This window comes from Mustela nivalis, assembly GCF_964662115.1.
Source record: "Mustela nivalis genome assembly, chromosome: 8".
NCBI classification, from domain to species: domain Eukaryota; kingdom Metazoa; phylum Chordata; class Mammalia; order Carnivora; family Mustelidae; genus Mustela; species Mustela nivalis.
This window is the reverse complement of record NC_139027.1, coordinates 85,211,447-85,228,572: the sequence shown is the minus strand read 5'-3', so window position 1 is coordinate 85,228,572 and position 17,126 is coordinate 85,211,447. Positions and strand designations below refer to the sequence as shown.

The window sequence follows — 17,126 nt, the reverse complement described above, 5'->3', positions numbered from 1 at the left end:
AATATGGAAATTTGGTTTTCGCTTGCAACAAGATTTGACAAACACTGCTAGAACTGCGGGTTGAGCTAAATCTATTTCTATATCTATATCTATCTATCATCTATCTATATCTTCTGCAAATTTGTGTGGGAATGGAGATAACATTTCTTAACTTTTGACAGCATGAGAAGTATATAAAGCTGCTTGACACTATGTGTGATTTAAACCTTAGTTGTTGCTGAAATGGTTTTACCACAGTTTAAGTTTTGGCATGTAAGTGTTGTTTTGCCTTCTAGTTTTTGGATGAATTCATTAAGAAACATTATCAAGTCTGTAGCAGAAGTGAAATTCTAAAGCTATTTGGTGTGTGTGAAGGGGGTAAATGCCGTACTTTTTGCTCAGAAATTCCACCTAAGCCCTGGGCTGAAACAAGTGCAGCACAACTTGGCTACTGCCAAGCCCTTGAATGCCGCGTGGCCAGACCATATTCAGCTTCCACCTGACATAACATTCATGAAACTGACACTGGCGAAGCCCATTATCGTGAATAGAGTCCACTGTTGATGCTCTTTATTCAATAGCATATGAGATCTTTAAATATTTTCCACCAAGTACCTACTGATGAATTCTACAAGTAGCTATAGGCTTTAAATTTGTACATTTATAAATTTGTCCAACTACACCCTTCTTCTACTTCACACGTTTTGATTACCATCAGAGTAATACTTCTTAGTAGATTTCACTTCAAGTTGTACTGAAGTAGTGTTTTCTCAGTCTCTTTGGAAATATTCTTACCTACAGCTCTTACCTATGGTCTTTCTACAGGCTATAGGAATCAATTTTTTGGTTACTTCCAGCCATTCATTTCTTAAATAAACAACAGCTGAGCAATATTTGGTCAAGAGCAAAGGAAAGCCACTTGAAATCACTTTTATTTTTTGAGAGAGAGAGAGTGGAGGGAGAAGGAAAGAATCTTAAGCAGGTTCCATGCTCAGTCGACTTGGGGCTCAATCCCATGACCCTGAGATCATGACCTGAGTCAAAAATCAAGAGTCAGACGCTTAACCAACTGAGCCACCGAGGTACCCCCAAATTACTTATCTTTTTTTTTAAAAAGTCTTCAACTCAGCAAGGACCTGTTTCTCACCAAATGGCAATAGATTTAGATAGGTTTATGTTCTCTGAACTCATTTCCTGGCTAGTGCTGTAAAATATGGTTTAATTAAATCACCACTGGGGGCTCCTGTGTGGCTTAGTCATTAAGCATCTGCCTTGGGCTCAGGTCATGATCTCAGGGTCCTGGGTGGGATCTAGCCCCGCATCAGACTGTCTACTTAACAGTGAGTCTGCTTCTCCCTCTCTGTATTTTTTCTCTCTCAAACAAATAAATAAAACCTTAAAAAAAATTAATTCACCATTGGTAAACAGTTGTCCTTGCTTAGTAAATAATGTCCTTGTCCATTAGGAAATTTACTTTGCAGCTTTACTTTCATGTTTCACTTTTGTGCAGGAATTCTGCTTGATGAGACTTTCTTTTTCAAATGTTCTAATTTTTCTGACTGCCACTTTCCTGTGAATTGGGTGCTAAGTCTGGTAATGCCAACCTAGGTCATATTCACTTAGCACACTGCAGTGTTATCACGTGATAAAAAAAAAAATGCTTTGCCATTTAATCTAGTAAAGTCATCTGCATTCTCCCATGCCTTAAAAGGAGACATTCAAAGCCCATTTTTTCTCTTCCTTTTTGTATTTTGGCATCATGAGTATGCACTGGTAATAAAACTTAAGATGCTGGGATCTACTGGGATCCATGGCAATTGAATGCTATCTATTCGCAACCAAGTCACAGTTGTATGTGGCATGTTGGGCAATGTTTTAAGTGACAGGTGTCACAGAAGGTCTCTGTCCTGACTATTCCACTCTGTCCTGGCAGTGCTGGTGCAATCAGTGAGTGTGTTTATGCTCCCACAGAACTTGATAGACAGGGAAATGTACATTTCCTATCATTTTTCAGAAAATAGTATTCTCTTTCTGATCGCTTTTAACCATTTGACTTATAAAACCATTCTTGACCTGTAGGCTATACAGAAGCAGGTCAGCAGGCTGTAGCTCATTGACCCTGTATAGTAATCTTAGGACTCCCTGGGACCATGTTTCCTTTCTTTAGGGGCAATGCTATCCAGTACAAGAGAATCTGAGGGTGTGTGCCTACGTGTGGGTGCCCGTGTGAGTGTGGTAGATAACTATCTACCACATAGCTCCATAACTATCAAGCTCCTAATTCGAGGCCCAAAGGCCCTAGTTTTTCTTGTCCTCCCCTTAATTTTGTAATTATTCCAGGCTTCCTCTTTTGAGGACATACAAGGTTAAATTTTGTCATTTGCAACTGTAACTATTCTAACAGTACTACTCAGTTTATCAATTGCCAGCAACCTTGGACTGGGTGAATACATTTGCTTTTCAAATACTAAGAGAGACACTGCTGTAAGAGTAATAACACCATGCCTGCAGGCTCCCCTATCCTAAGCAGATGAAAAACTGCTTCTGGGATGAGGAGGGTTAGTGGGACCCTTCTCTTGGTGACCGACTCCCTTGTGGCACCTACTGTTAAGTCACGACCTGCATTCTTGCAACATCTGCTATGTGCAATCATCTTTATAAGGTGATATAACACATGTAAAAATAGATATTTCCTTTTTCCTCCCTTAGTGAAGGCAATTGTCAGCATGCCCTCAGGCCACATTTTCCGCATGCCATTTCTGTTCCTGAGAATGTGAAACATAGGAGGAAATGATCAGAAAAGTTGAAAGCGTTAACAAGACCAGATGTGAAGGATTTTATTGAAATCAACCAATAATTCTACTGTTAATTAGTGATGCTCTCCATCTGGCATTAGTATGAAATTCTGGGGAAGCACACTTCTTGCCAATGCATATTTAGTGTTGTAAGGGACAGCTCTTCTCAGCAAACACTCTAAAACAGACAGCACTGAGAGAAGCGAGACTGACTGGTGTTAATGGAGTGTCTTCTCCATGACAGGCACTGTGTGGTCTTACCCATAATATCTCCAACCCTCCCAGCAACCCTGAAATATACATACCGGTCAACACATTTTATAGATGGAAGTGAAGTACCGTGTCCAGAGCCACATCAGCTGTGGGGTCAGAACTGGAATCTTTCATATTTAAAGTCAAATCCTTTTGGATTTGGATTTTGGAATCCTTTTGGAAAAAGGATTTGGATTTGGATCCTTTTGGAAAAATCCTTTTGGATTTTTAAAGTCAAAAGGATTTGACTTTAAATATGAAATACCATACCCTCTTGTATGGGTGTAGAGTGGTGGCTGCCAGAAACTGAGGCAGAGGAGAACGGGGAGTCCTATTTAATGGGTCATTAGGACAGATGAACTGTCCTAAAGTCAAATCAATTTGACTTTATATATGAAATACCATACCCTCTTGTCCTCACCCACGGTGTGTTTGCTAGCCATCCTTTGGGAGGGTTACAGGAAACGTTAGTCGAAATTGTTAAAGAAGACTTACCGCGCATTCTCATGCATTCTCTCTTCTCAGCAGAAGGGGACATAAGAGTATGGGCATCGGAAAAATCCTTCAGGGCTCCAAGCTGTCACCAATGTCTATGACTCATTTTATTTTGGGACAATATGCACAAGTCATATAATAATACAATAATACGACACAATAATACAATAATACATCCTATCCATCTCTCCCCCACCCGTCTCCCCCAAGAAAGGATGTTGCCATGAGGATAAAGAAGGGTCCGATGCTAACTGGTTCACAACAGCACCCACAATGTAATCAGACACACATACTTTAAGTTCTATAAAGCTTCAGGAAGCTTCTCAAGCCAACGAAATGGAACTTCTAAGAAAAAGCTCACACCAATTGTGTATGGAATGTTATAGGCCACTCTACAAGGCCTATGCTTCTCTGGGGTTATGACATGGCTTTAATTTCAGCAAATCACAAAGTAAATAACCACCTCTATTTGACAGAATAATTCAGAAGGATTTCCTTAAGGAGATTTTTATAGACATTTTTGAGAAGGCTCTGATGGGTATTTTAGTGGGTTGTTTTTTTTATTTAATAGTAAGAATACATTTATTGTACCAGGCAAAAATAACCAAACCAGAAAAGCCACATTTTTGTTACATAATCACAAGGTCATGACATCCAGATTCTTATCACCAGTGAGGATAGAAAGTGGAGTGTTCCTTGGGGTGCCTGGGTGGCTCAGTGGGTCAAGCCTCTGTCTTTGGCTCGGATCATGATCTCAGGGTCCTGGGATGGAGTCCCTGCATCGGGCTTTCTGCTCAGTGGGGAGCCTGCTTCCTTCTCTCTCTCTGCTTCCTGGTGATCTCTCTCTCTGTCAAATAAGTTAAAAAAAAAAATAAAGTAGGAGTGATCCTCTTTTTTTGTTGTTATGGTAAAATATACATAACATGAAATTTACCCTTTTAGCCATTTTTAAGCATATAGTTTGGAGTCATTAAGGGGTTTCCTATTGTGTGACCACTGTCAACATCCGTTCTCGGAACTTTTCATCTGTCCTAATGACCCATTAAATAGGACTCCCCATTCTTCTCTGCCTCAGTTTCTGGCAGCCACCACTCTACTTTCTGTCTCTATGACTATGTTGCCTCTAGGTTCCTCGTTCTATTGGAATCACACAGTGTTTGTCCTCCTGTGACTGGCGTATTTCACTTAGCACAATGTCCTCAAACTTCCTCTAAGTTGTAGCCCGTGTCAGGATTTCCTCCCTGGTCAGGGCTGAATAATGTTCCACAGCATGCATACCTTATTTTGTTTATCCATTCATTCACTATGAATATCTGGGTAGTGTCACTTAATTTTTCTTTTATTTAGCAATTCACCTAGGGATATCTCTTTTGAAGTTCTTTTCCAGGGAACATCTCCCTTAACATCTCCCTTAAGCATTTGGGATCGTATATGAAGACAGGAAGGCCTCTTGGCAAGTTCTTGAGCTGCTATGTTATCCCTGCTTAATGCTTCACCTTGAACCGGTATATGAAACAAGGCTTACCTACCTTTTAAACAAAATACATGGACACCTACTTGTACTGAATCTTCTGCCTGCCCTCCCTCCTTGCTCTGGGTTTTATTCTGCCAAAACACTTTCGTTCCATTAACACTGAAAAATTCCCCGTCTCACCCTGGAGCTCTGACACTACCCTATGATGGAGATCTGCTACCCCCACGAGGTCTCTGCCTTTCCTTGCTGTTGGTAACTGAAAAGCAATCCGAAAGCTGCACATGAAGTACGACATAAGGTTAACCGATCTTTTTTTAAACATGTCTCAATGTGTTGTCTTTCAAAATTATCACTTCTTCGAAATGTCTGTAGAACCATCCTCACACCTATGTTATGAGTTCTATTACTTTACCATCACTGGGTGTTATCATGGCCATTTACCTTGTCCCCTACATGACTTAATTCTGTCCCATCCCAACTTCCCGCGCTGCTGTCATTGACTAGGGGGCTAGTCAGTGAAGTACAAGTGGAGAATGTGAAATGCAGACTATTTCATGTACGTTTGTTCATGCATTAGATGATTGCCTGCTTGGAGAGCTTTACTAAGTGATAATTAGTTGTGCACCAGAAAACCCAATCAGAGCAGTCTAACTCCATGGCTTCATATGCTTACAAGGAAGCCATTCTCTTTTTTAAGATTTTATTTATTTATTTGTTTGGGGAGGGGAAGAAGGGAGAGGAGCAGAGGGAGACAAGTGGACTCTGCGCTGAGCATAGAGCCCAACACAGGGCTCAATCCCATGACCTTGACATCATGAGTTGGTCATTCAACCAGCTGAGCCACCCAGGCACCCTGGGAAGTCACCATTTTCTTACTGTCTTCTCCCCTTCTTTCTTGTTGTGTCAGTATATCTCACCCCACTCCTGGCCATATATATCACATACAGTTGTGCAGGTGGTGCACTGATTAAGCTCACAATGTCACAGACAACCCAGATTTATATATTTACTGTGACAACTTCCTGCCAGATAGAAGTCAGGTATTTTGGGAAAGAAAAGCCTTTTCCTGCTCCCTATGAGAATGCCATATTTTGCATTCTCTGCTTCTGAAGATCTCATGCCGGTGCTTCCTTACACACATGCACACATATGTACATACACAAACACAATTTTCTTTCCTGACCATTATTTGTGCCTCAAATTCTCATTTTAATCTTTCTTCCCTAATATATAAAGTATCATAAAGTCTGAAAAGCATGGTTTAGTAGCTGATACCCAATCCACTGAAGTAACTGATTAGTTCATGCTGCCTTATAGGACAGTGCTCTAACCAAAGTCCCAGGTCAGTTTTCAGGAATTCTTTATTACTATGCTATCTTCCAGCTCAGTTATCTGAGTCTGGAATAGAAGACTGCTTTACACCAGACAAGGAAGGATGCTGCCTGCAGAACACTATACGAAGCCTTGGCTCAAAATGATCTCCTCCAGTGGTAGTTTTTATTACTTATAATTTGCAAAAAGTCCCTGAACTAGAAGGAAACTTGCAGATAGAACCAGGACAACCCAAAGAACCCTGCCCCACTCTTCCCCAGCCACACAGGCAGCACTAACATCACAGCACATCTCCCGCAGGAGGGAGGGACGCAGGAGCCCTTCCTACCTCCTGCTTCAGGCAACCCCTACATTGCTCCTGCAGTTGGCATGCATTTGAAACCTTGCAAATTCTGAATTCTAGACCAGCAGTCTCATTAAAATGCAAACACCTACCAGGAAAAATACTTTCAGGCTTCACCCTAGCATATGACATGAGAATCTTATGTGATTAATTTTTCTCCCCCTTGACCTCTACAATCAACTAGAACTTCTACTCTTCTACTTCTGAGACACCTTCCACTTTATCGCCATGCCCTTTCTACCACGAGTCCTAGCGGGTTCTGGCTCCTGTCCACCCGGGCTGTCATGCCCCTCCCGTGACTGTTCCCACTCTGGCCTCTGCTGCCAGGAGACCTGGAGGCCAATGGATGCTGCTGCCCCAGGGTGCGTGTGTATGTGTGTTCACACCCAGTGTCTACTGACTAAAGACCAGCCCCTGAGCCTGATCAGGCTTGGGAAGATATTTTAAGGGTTACACCAGAGTATTTTGTAGAAAGCGAACTTGTATTTGTTTAGAAAGATAGGAAGGGAAAGTCGCTGGGGTATGGGCAAACCAGGGGAAACAAAGTGCACTGCGAAGAGATAAACAGGAATTCCAGGGTTGGGGTGGGATGGGGCAGTCTGGGCATGAGGGGAGGGGAGACAGTATGTGTCTGTGTGTGCGTGTGTAGCAGGGAAGGGACAGAAGACAGCAGAGATGGCCATCCCCAGTGGTGCAGCGGTCAAAGAACTCTTAGTGACCCAGCCATAGTTGAGTGCTATAATCAGATGATGAAGCAAACGGATGTTGGATGGCAGGGGTCAGGTTTCTCGCTGGGAGTAGCAAGGGAAGGAGCTAGAGGGACCCATGTGGCAATGGACCGGAGTTGGAGACATCAGGAGGAATGCATTCTGAAACTGGGGCGGGAAATATACAAGATGAACCTGGAACACTTGCAGCGGCAGAAAGTAAGGATGATGGATTGGATAATTAAATAATTGGATATTTATGAATGGGTTTTGATAAGACAAAACTCCCTTAATGAAGAATTCCTAATAATTTATATAGATACGATCCTTCAGGGAGTTGGTGTGTAACTGTAGGCTGTGCACAATGGCCTTCCTGTAAAGAGGACAGAATGGGAAGGGGACAAAGAGTAGCTGCGCAGTGGAAGAACCTGACAAACACACCTCAGCCAGGCCATCGAGGCCAACATCAGGCAGTCACAAATCACGATGACTGCATGAAGCCCTGACGTGAAGGGACATAAATCCTAGGTGAGTGCAAGATGTCAATGACAGGGGAAAATGCGGGCCTGGGAATGATCTGTGCCATCTTCTCAATTTCTTCTGGAAGTCTAAAGCTGTTATTTTTTTGAAGTGTAAAGCTGTTAAAAAAAAAAAAGTGTATTTTTTTTTTTTTTAAATGGTAAGTCGGATGAGCTCCCATTACAGTATTAAGGCATTTTTTAAAAAGATTTTATTTATGTATTTGACAGACAGAAATCACATGTAGGCAGAGAGGCAGGCAGAGAGAGAGAGAGGGGAGCAGGTTCCCCGTTGAGCAGAAAGCCCGACGCGGGACTCGATCCCAGGACCCTGGGATCATGACCTGAGCCGAAGGCAGAGGCTCAACCCACTGAGCCACCCAGGCGCCCCTATTTTTTTTTTTTTAAAAACTTCAAGGAATGGGAATGTTAGATATGTAATTTCAAATTGTTCATGCATCTGGCATATTAAACCTTCTTGCATCCCCAAGCCTGATGGAAGGTCTAGAGTATACTCACGCTGGTGCGACAGTGGGGTAGAAAACAAAAACCTACCTCTCATCTGTCCCTCTCCTGAGACCTATGGCAGTAGTGTCCTCTACAAAAGGACTCTAGGGCAGGCATCAGGGTCAGCACCCAGGAGGAAACAAGCAGTGACCTGTGGCATAGCTGGTGTGGCATGAAGGAGAGAATCACAACAGGCAGCTTCAGAGTAAAGCTGAGACCCACTCTTCTTTCTCAAATACCTTAGCGGAAGATGTGTTGGCCAAGTCTAGTCTGGAAAATCAGTCTAAGTATTTCAAACAGAAGGAATGTAATACAGGAGACAGGTGACAAAGCTGTTGTAAGAGTTAAAAAAGCAAAGAAGAGGGATTTTGGAGGCATAAGAAAGAATGGAGCGATACCCAGAGATGAGAAGCACGGAATGGCCATGTGCCCCGCCCTGGAATCGCCCTGATTCTCTGATGAAATCCTCTAGACTGCTGGGGTCTGGCATCACCCACCTTTGCTAGCAAATGGCTAATGCTAGCAACTTCCAGCAACCACTAGCAATGGCCACTCTCTGGAGCCAGAAGCAGAAAATATCTCTTCCTGCCAGTCTTCTACCAGGACCTCAGAGGGGTAGATCCTGCCAGAGGTTGGACAATGCAGTGCACACATTCCCAATCCCTGCGGAACAGAGCCAAGACCCCAAGTACAGAGGGAGGCTGAGGCGACCAGTAAGTGGCCCCTGACCAGTGCCTGGCGGATTCTTGGTTTGTACTAACTCTCAAGGCCTTCTAGAACCTTTCCTCTCCAACATTTGTACCTTCTCTTCTCAATCCCTGCCCAGACAACCAAACATCTCCACTGTTCCCTCTGGGATCCCTTCCCTCCCCAGTGCCCCTGCCCTTGCTTCCCCTACCACCCCCCACCCCCCGCCCCAAACTGGTCCACCCAAGGAGACCCGTGCTCAACGTGCACAAGTAAAAATCTTACCTGCACTTTCAAATCCTCACGCTGCTCCTATTCTGCCAAACCTTCCTCTCACTGTTTTCAGTGTTCTCAGTGCAGAGGTGTGCTGGCTAAAAGGGAAAAAAAAAGAAGCCCTGATTTACAGCAACTGCTCATTTCCATGGTTTAAATAAACACTCTAGCTGGAGCTGCTGACACTCAACTTTGGTAAGCATGTACGCACGGACCTGACCCCCCATACTTTCTAAGAGCAGTGTCTCTGGTGAAATTCCTAAGCCATCCGCGGAGCCTGTCCCATAGGACCTGCCACTAGCTACCAGGAATTGTGGTTGTTTCTGCGCATGTCTTCACTCTACTGCCAAAGAGCATCCTGGCGTGGGGGAAAGTCATGGGCTACACCCCATTCCCAGGCTCCCAGCTAGTGCCTAAACTCTCAGGGCTTCTGTTGCTCCTCTATTAAACACTGCAGCAGCAACAGCGCCCCTAACACACGGGGCTGTTAAAAAAATTACAAGAGCCCACGTGTCAAAGCATCTGGGGTTAACAAGTCTCTGGCCTGTGATAGAGGTGGAAGCAGTGTTTTGTGGGCAGCCTGACTGCAGGATGGCGATTCCCATGGCAAAACAGCTCAGCGTGTTGCCTCCCATTCAGGGATTCTCAATGAATTACAGGGGGAGCCAAGGGATAGGGGGGCTTTAGCACTCTAGGACAGGAGCCATATTATGATTGCTTTTAATTACCCCTTGTAACTAGTAACTGCTCAAAAATATTCTTGTTAACATATCCATAGAAAGAATGACGTTGTTGATTGCAAGGGCAAGGTGAGGGTGGGCACAGAAGCCCAGACCTATTCTGGGGAGTGGAGGTGGGCCAACTGGGAAAAGACAAGAGAAAACAGAGAAGAGGGGCAGAAGGAATGACAGAACCAAGCCCACAGTTTCCCTGATGAGTCTGCAAGGCCTCTTTAGCACCTCTTTTCCCTGGTGCCTTCGCATCTCTACTGGACACAATGCATACTGCTGCCTTCTCCGGAATTCTGGCTTTGGTTGAGTGGGTAATCAGGATTCCAGGCCACCAACAGCATTCTTGGTGATGACGGCAGCAGCAGCATTTTACCTACAGACACTGATGACATTTCCAAGTACTTAATCCAGTGGGGCAGGAGAATGTGGCAATAGCACATGGTGGCAGAAAAAAAATGCTCCACAAGAAATGCAGTACAGTTAGGTACAGAAATAGCATATATTTCACAATGTGGCCCTGTTTGAATTGGTAGATACCTATCAACTAAATCCTACCTACTAACCAAATAGGCTTGAAATCTGCTTGCAGCTTCAATCTGATTTTCCCAATAGGTCAAGTGTCAACAAAATCTTTTCTCACATCTCTGCTCCTCAGCTTTAATCTAAAACTCACAGGATCATAGAATCAGAGGACAGCCCAGAGTACTGCTTGCTCTAGACGTTTCAGAGCAACAGTTACAGATCAAACCCAAAATGTTAATGATAGGTAAACTAAGATTCACAGGGAAAAAAGCAAGTTATTCCAGGCTCACAAGTAGGCTCTGGAAACCCTGCCTCTGTGGGAACCTAGGCTTCTGGCTCCCACGGGACGGCTCTCTCTGTCTCCAAAGGAAGTAAAGGAAGTGTCACTCAGGAGCTTCTTTTGATACTTCAGACTGGGATCTGGGCTTCTTGAAAGTAGGCCACTCCATGTGTGGGCAGCCTGACAGCAGGATATTCCCTACCATTCCGTGATTCTCAACCAGTTCCGGGGGAGGGGGGGGAGGACCGGGACACCAGGGATGGGGGGAAGGTTACATTTAAATAATGCAATCCCAGCATTTGCTCTGTGTAGTTTCAAGGTTGTAACATATGACCTCTTTGATTTATTGCTAATTGTTTACTATTCTTGGAGGTTTCTAATAAAGCTAACACAAAGTGTTTGATTTTGGCAAAATGGCCTGGCCTTCCAGGGACACTGCTAGCTCCTCTGATTTCTCCCTGGGGCTGAGGACCAGCACTTCTAGCCAGTAGCTCCCCAACATTTTCTGGGTCTCACTTGACTTGGCATCACAGGTCTGTGCGTATCATCTTTTGTTCTCCGTCGGGACCAGCTTTCTGTGGCTCGGATGACAAGCGTCTGGTAGCTGTGGGCCCTCTGACACACGCTTGTTTGCAGCTGGCATTCAATAAATGCTTATGGAATAAATATATTGAGCCACCACACACGCAATCTGTACACCATCGCAGTTCACCTAACTACTTGAGTACATATACACGCAACAAAAAGCTTGGAACGAAACATGGGCTGACAAGTTCACTGTATTTGTCGAGGCGGAGACAAAGCGCGGTTTCATCTCTTCCTTTTCCTGGTTTGTCCTAATTCTATACCACCAGCACTACGTTTTCATAGCAATAACGAACTATTTTTAGAAGGAAGACATCCCAGTCCAATCATAGTAGAGAGAGAAAAACAACGCATCGGGTTTTGACTTTAGCAGTGTTTGGAAGATTAGTAATTTTCGCGGCCGCTATTCTAACTGAAGCCAACAGAACAGCCCACGGAACTAGACAACTTTCTGAAAGAGGCGTTCAAAGAACTTCAAAGACATGGATAAATTTAGCATAAATATTTTTCATCGCCACATATGACTGCCCACAGCCTGCCACCCTCTGGGCCAGATTCGGAAACCTGGAGACCGCGGTCCCGCCCTCGGGTAGCGGACGTACCTCTTAGGTACCGAACCCGAGCCGCACCTTCGGGGAAAACAGGCCAGCTCGCGCATGCGCCAACCCCGCCCCTCCCCCGGCTCGCAGCCTCATTCTTCGAAAACTGAGGCGCTAGCCATGGCAATTGCGCCTGCGGGGAGAGGGAGCGGGGGGGGGGGGCGGGCGGGGCGTTGGGAGCGCGAAGGAGGAGGCGGGGAGAGGGCGGAGTCGCGCGTGCGCGATGCCGCCGCCAGCAGGAAACCCGGCGCGCGGGGGCGGGACAGCGCGGGCGGGAGGCAGGGGGCGGGGCTCTCCCGGGCCGCCGCCGCCGCTGCCGCTGCCGCTGCCGCCGCCGCCGCTGCCGCCGTCCCCGCCGCCGCGCATTGTGCAGCAGGCGGCCCCCGCGCGGCAGGGCCCTGGACCCGCGCGCCTCCTGGGGATGGTGAGCAAGGCGCTCCTGCGCCTCGTGTCTGCCGTCAACCGAAGGAGGATGAAGCTGCTGCTGGGCATCGCGCTGCTCGCCTACGTAGCCTGTGAGTTCGCTCCCGGGGCCGGCGGGGAGCCCCATTCATTCCCGGGCGCCGTGGCCACGAGCCGGGGGTCGGCGGGCTGCGTGCGGGCCCTCGGCGGCCCCGCTGCCCGATCTCCCGTCCCGCACCGGGCGGGACCTGCTCTCCCTGCTCTCACTCTTCTTCGGAGGCTGCGGACCAGTCTCCCCCTTTCCGCTCCTGTGGCAAAGCAGCTGGCCAACTTGGGCGCAGACCCTCCAGCGCTTAGGCCCCGGCGCGGAGACCGGGCGGCCGGGAGGAGAGGTCCTTGCCCCGGGGCTCTGGGGCAGCCGGGCCCCGCGCGGCGAGACGCCTCCGGCCTCGGCCGGCCTCGCGCGCTCGGCCCCAGCCTGCTGCCTCAGTCCTCCCCGCCCCGACGCGTGGGACTCCTGTCCACGTCGCCCCGGCAGCCGGCGAGGGTCCAACCGGCGATTCCCGAGCGTGCGGCGCGAGGATAGCCTGGGGACAGCCGTGGCCGTGCCGCCGTGTCGGTTAAGTAGGATAAAAATACTGTTGCCGTTGGCAGAGCCCCCGCTTCGACTGTTTGCTCCGCAGGAAAATTACTCAGCATTTAACTATTGGGGAGCCAAGTGTTGCTGGCTCCCGCCGGCCCGTGAGGCTGACCAGCCTCATCACGGTACCTTGTTTTCGTGTCAGTGGGGCTAGATGTCCCCGGGCGCGGGATCCCCGGGATGCAGCGGGTCGGCCCAGAGAGGAGGCGCAGCGCAGGGAGACCCAGGGCGGCGCTTTGCTGTGTACCGTGTGTATGGTTCCCCTGTCAGTCATGACTTCCAGCCTCTGCCTGAGACAGGGCAGGAGGGAGGACACTCCGCAGGCAGGTGGTGGTAGACCCTTGTCTTCTCAGAGGCGGAAACTCTTTCCTTGTGTGCTTGCTTGCTTTTTTAAGAAAGATCTATTCGATGGGAGTATATTTTAATTGTGGCTATTAATACTTTACCAACTACCACGGTGGGACTAGAAATAGCTGCCAGTGTGAGCTCCGTTTGGATCCTAGCCACCAGACAGATCTTGAAACAACCTGCTAACTGGTTGGGTTACCAAGATCTGATTCCAGAGGTGACAGGGGACTTGAGAAAGTGACTTCACTTGAGCTCTAGGAGGACATGTGTTATTCAGACCTAGACTGTCCAGCATAACCCAGCTCTTCCAAGAGGTGGAGTAGAGAAGGCTCAAGCAGGGCTCTCGGATCCTAGACAGTTTCGAGCTGGGGATGGGTGTTAGATGTGAGTGAGTAGATTGAAAAGGAGAAAGCTACCCTTAAGTGTTTGTGGTCAATCTTGAGTAAGCTGAAGCCCACGGGAAAGATCCCTTGAAATTGAGAATTATTGTTATGAAATAATAATACCTAAATTTGTTTGAGTGTTTGTGTGTATGTGCAGGCATGAGTCTCATTGGCTTATTTAATTATCTCAACAATCTTGGGAAATACTTTGGTTATTCCCACTTTAAAGGTGAGGAAATTAAGACCAAGAGAAATTAGGAACATTTGTGGATGATTACACATATGACAAACGATAGAGAACCAAGTTTTGAACCCAAAAAAGGCCAAAGAGCTTGGTGTAGAACCCAGATCTGCAGCAGGCTTAGTGTTGATTTTAGGACTTCTAAAGTTAGACAGAGGTGTTTAGAATTAATAAAAGGGGATCTAGAGAGCCATGGGACGTTTTTCACCATCCATTCCACCGGGAAGTCCTTCCAAGTCCTTACCGTTCGTTGTCTGTGACTGCTTGGTGCCAGGGGAAACTGAGAAGTGCCATCTTGGCACCTAGAGGAGTGGTTCTCAAACTGGAGTGTGCATCGGAATTGCCCCGAGGGTTTTCAGAACACAGATTTTTGCCTCCCACCTCAGGTTTTTGGTTGAGTAGTCTGGGATGTGCATTTCTCATAGCTTCACCTGGGGAGCTGTTGCTATGGTCTGGGGACCACTGATTTAGAAGGTAAAGTGGCCAAGAATGAGATAATCACCCCAATGAGGGTTAATTTACAAACTGGTATGAAGGGGAGCATGTATGAGAGCTTATGATAGGGACTCCTGAATTAGAGTGACCAGGGGCATTTGTTTCCATGAGGAGCTGAGGCTCGAGCTGAGAATTGGAGAATGTATAGCATCAGGAGGGCGAGGAGGGAATGTGTTCCGGAAGGAACAGCATGTGCAGAGGTCCTGTGGCAGCCAAGTACAGGGAGTGCTATAGGAATGCAAAGCAGGATAGTGTTTGTAGGGCACGAAAACAAGGTATCCTAATGAGGCTGGTCAGCAGACAGAGGCCAGTGTGGGCCAGCTTGGGAGAGGCCTTGGGCCAGCTTATAAAATCTGTGATTTTAGTTTTGAGGGGCTTAAGAATAGGGTGGACCAGTGTTACTAATGAGCAGGGAAGGCATATCTGAGACAGTATGGGGGAGGCAAGGGGGAAAGTTATTGGGCTCCCGATTGGTAGTGTTCAAGGACACTGAAAATATAAGTCAACAGGGCGCCCATTGACAATCTTGCCCTCCCTATTAGGAATGGCAAGAGGAGAAATCTCTTTGAAAAAACTGTCCACAGGGGCGCCTGGGTGGCTCAGTGGGTTGAGCCGCTGCCTTCGGCTTGGGTCATGATCTCAGGGTCCTGGGATCGAGTCCCGCATCGGGCTCTCTGCTCAGCAGGGAGCCTGCTTCCTCCTCTCTCTCTGCCTGCCTCTCTGCCTACTTGTGATCTCTCTCTGTCAAATAAATAAATAAAATCTTTAAAAAAAAAAAAAAGAAAAGAAAAAACTGTCCACACTCTCACTTAACACACACACACACACACACACCCTCACAGCTAGCCAGTCCCTGTTCTGGAAGTGCATTGTCTGTTCCTCTCTCAAGTTCTGCTAGTCTTTCTCCTTCTCCTTGGATCTTTCTGAAAGGTGTGGGTTTTTTGTTTTGTTTTGTTTTGTTTTTGTTGTTGTTGTTTGTTTTGCCTACTTGGGCCAGAGTCTCCCTTCCTGCTCTCAGCGAACATTCTGGACCATGCCTAGGGGAGTGAGCTCGTGCCCCCTTGCACTGCACATGCCTGTGTTTTCTTCTCAGTAAAATTCCCAATCTGTGAGGACAGGGATTGTCTCTTAAGTGTTTCAGCCTGTGTAGTACTCAGATCAGTGCTATTAGCTATTTGAAAGAGCTCAGAGGTCTGACTGAAAATCATGCCAATCTTCTAGGCCGAGGCTCCCCAGGTGGACTTATCTTTCCCCATTTTTTTTCCTTTCCCCATTTTTTAACATACGAGTATTTTGAAAAGTTAGTAGCCTCTGCAGGCTTTGTTTGACAAAACAGGGTCCCTGCCTCTCTTTGCCCCCCACCAGAGGCAAGCACTTAACTTCCTTTTGTTGATTTTGCTGTTGTCTTTGTGCCATAGGATGATACACTTCTTGATTTGTCATTTGTAGGTATTACCTAGTGACGTTCTTCTTTGGAAGATAGTTGTTTATTCTCTTAACCTGCCCTCCTCTCCTGTGTTCACCATCACCTGTGTAGACGTGGTATAATTTTTTTTTTTAAAGATTTTATTTCTTTATTTGACAGGCAGAGATCACAAGTAGGGAGAGAGGCTGGCAGAGAGGAGGAAGCAGGCTCCCCGCGGAGCAGAGAGCCCAATGCAGGGCTCAATCCCAAGACTCTGGGATCATGACCTGAGCCGAAGGCCGAGGCTTTAACCCACTGAGCCGCCCGAATGTGGTGTAATTTTGAGATCAACACTTGGTATATATGTGTATGACGAAATGTTGTTCTGATTGTTAGTGAGCCATGCTGTCAGTGACTTTTTGTTTTCCCTGGAGCTAATCAGTGACTTTTCTTTTCTTTTCTTTTTTTGTTCTCTATGGACTATTTCTGATTCAACACCAAAGACTTTTGTTGGTTGTTTGCTGTGTCTTACCCCCAAGATGTTCAGGAGCAGCGGACCTCTTGATGGGGTGCCTTCCTGAAGAAGGGCCCCCAGAGCCTTTGGACCTGCCCTGCCCATCATAGACGTCCTGTCTCCCTACTTACCCTTACGTATTTCACACTTCTTTCACTTGGACATGCATTGTGGAGGTGAATCTTGAGACCGTCATAAGTGCCTTTCCTCGCCTTTACCCCATAGATTGTTGATGTCGAATTCTAGAAAAAGATTCCCTTCAGAACTTTTCAGGAATTGTTTCATTACTTTCTGGCTTCTAGACAAGTTGTTTCAGGTACATCCCTTTCCACGGGACTCGTGTTTTCCTTTGGGAAGATTGCGGGATCTTCTTTTGGCCCATGATAGTCATCATTGACCACCCATTTCCAGCTTTCAGCCCCTGGCCTTTTCCTCATTTCCAGGGCCACTGCAGTCCCCATGCCCAGGAGCAGAGCTGCAGAACCCTGATGCACTTCTGGGCCCAGTGAGTAGTCAAGAACGTGTTTCCAACCCCTCTGGTTTGATAGCTGGCATCATTCAAGGTGATGGTACTCAGTGCGCAGCCCTCCCTCCACCCACCCTTGGAGTGACTTAAACT

The 17,126-nt window shown here is 46.7% G+C and overlaps 1 protein-coding gene and 1 long non-coding RNA gene across 3 annotated transcripts in view; one reads left to right on the top strand and one right to left on the bottom strand.

The window, feature by feature from the left end:
* Window positions 1-3,604: 3,604 nt before the first annotated feature.
* Window positions 3,605-12,235, bottom strand: LOC309871117. The gene is made up of 4 exons (XR_014315043.1): window positions 12,083-12,235; window positions 9,375-9,460; window positions 8,896-9,065; window positions 3,605-4,366 (listed from the first exon to the last, which is right to left on the bottom strand). It is a non-coding gene; the product is annotated as an uncharacterized lncRNA (long non-coding RNA).
* A 116-nt stretch (window positions 12,236-12,351) lies between these two features.
* Window positions 12,352-17,126, top strand: part of UXS1 (UDP-glucuronate decarboxylase 1) — an 84,390-nt gene continuing 79,615 nt past the window's right edge. Inside the window, exon 1 of one of the 2 annotated variants that reach the window (XM_082743805.1) lies at window positions 12,352-12,594. In XM_082743805.1, the coding sequence (XP_082599931.1) occupies window positions 12,501-12,594 (94 nt within the window). In that variant the 5' untranslated portion in view covers window positions 12,352-12,500. The remainder of the gene's footprint in view (window positions 12,595-17,126) is intronic. The other variant, XM_082743806.1, reaches the window with a different exon arrangement.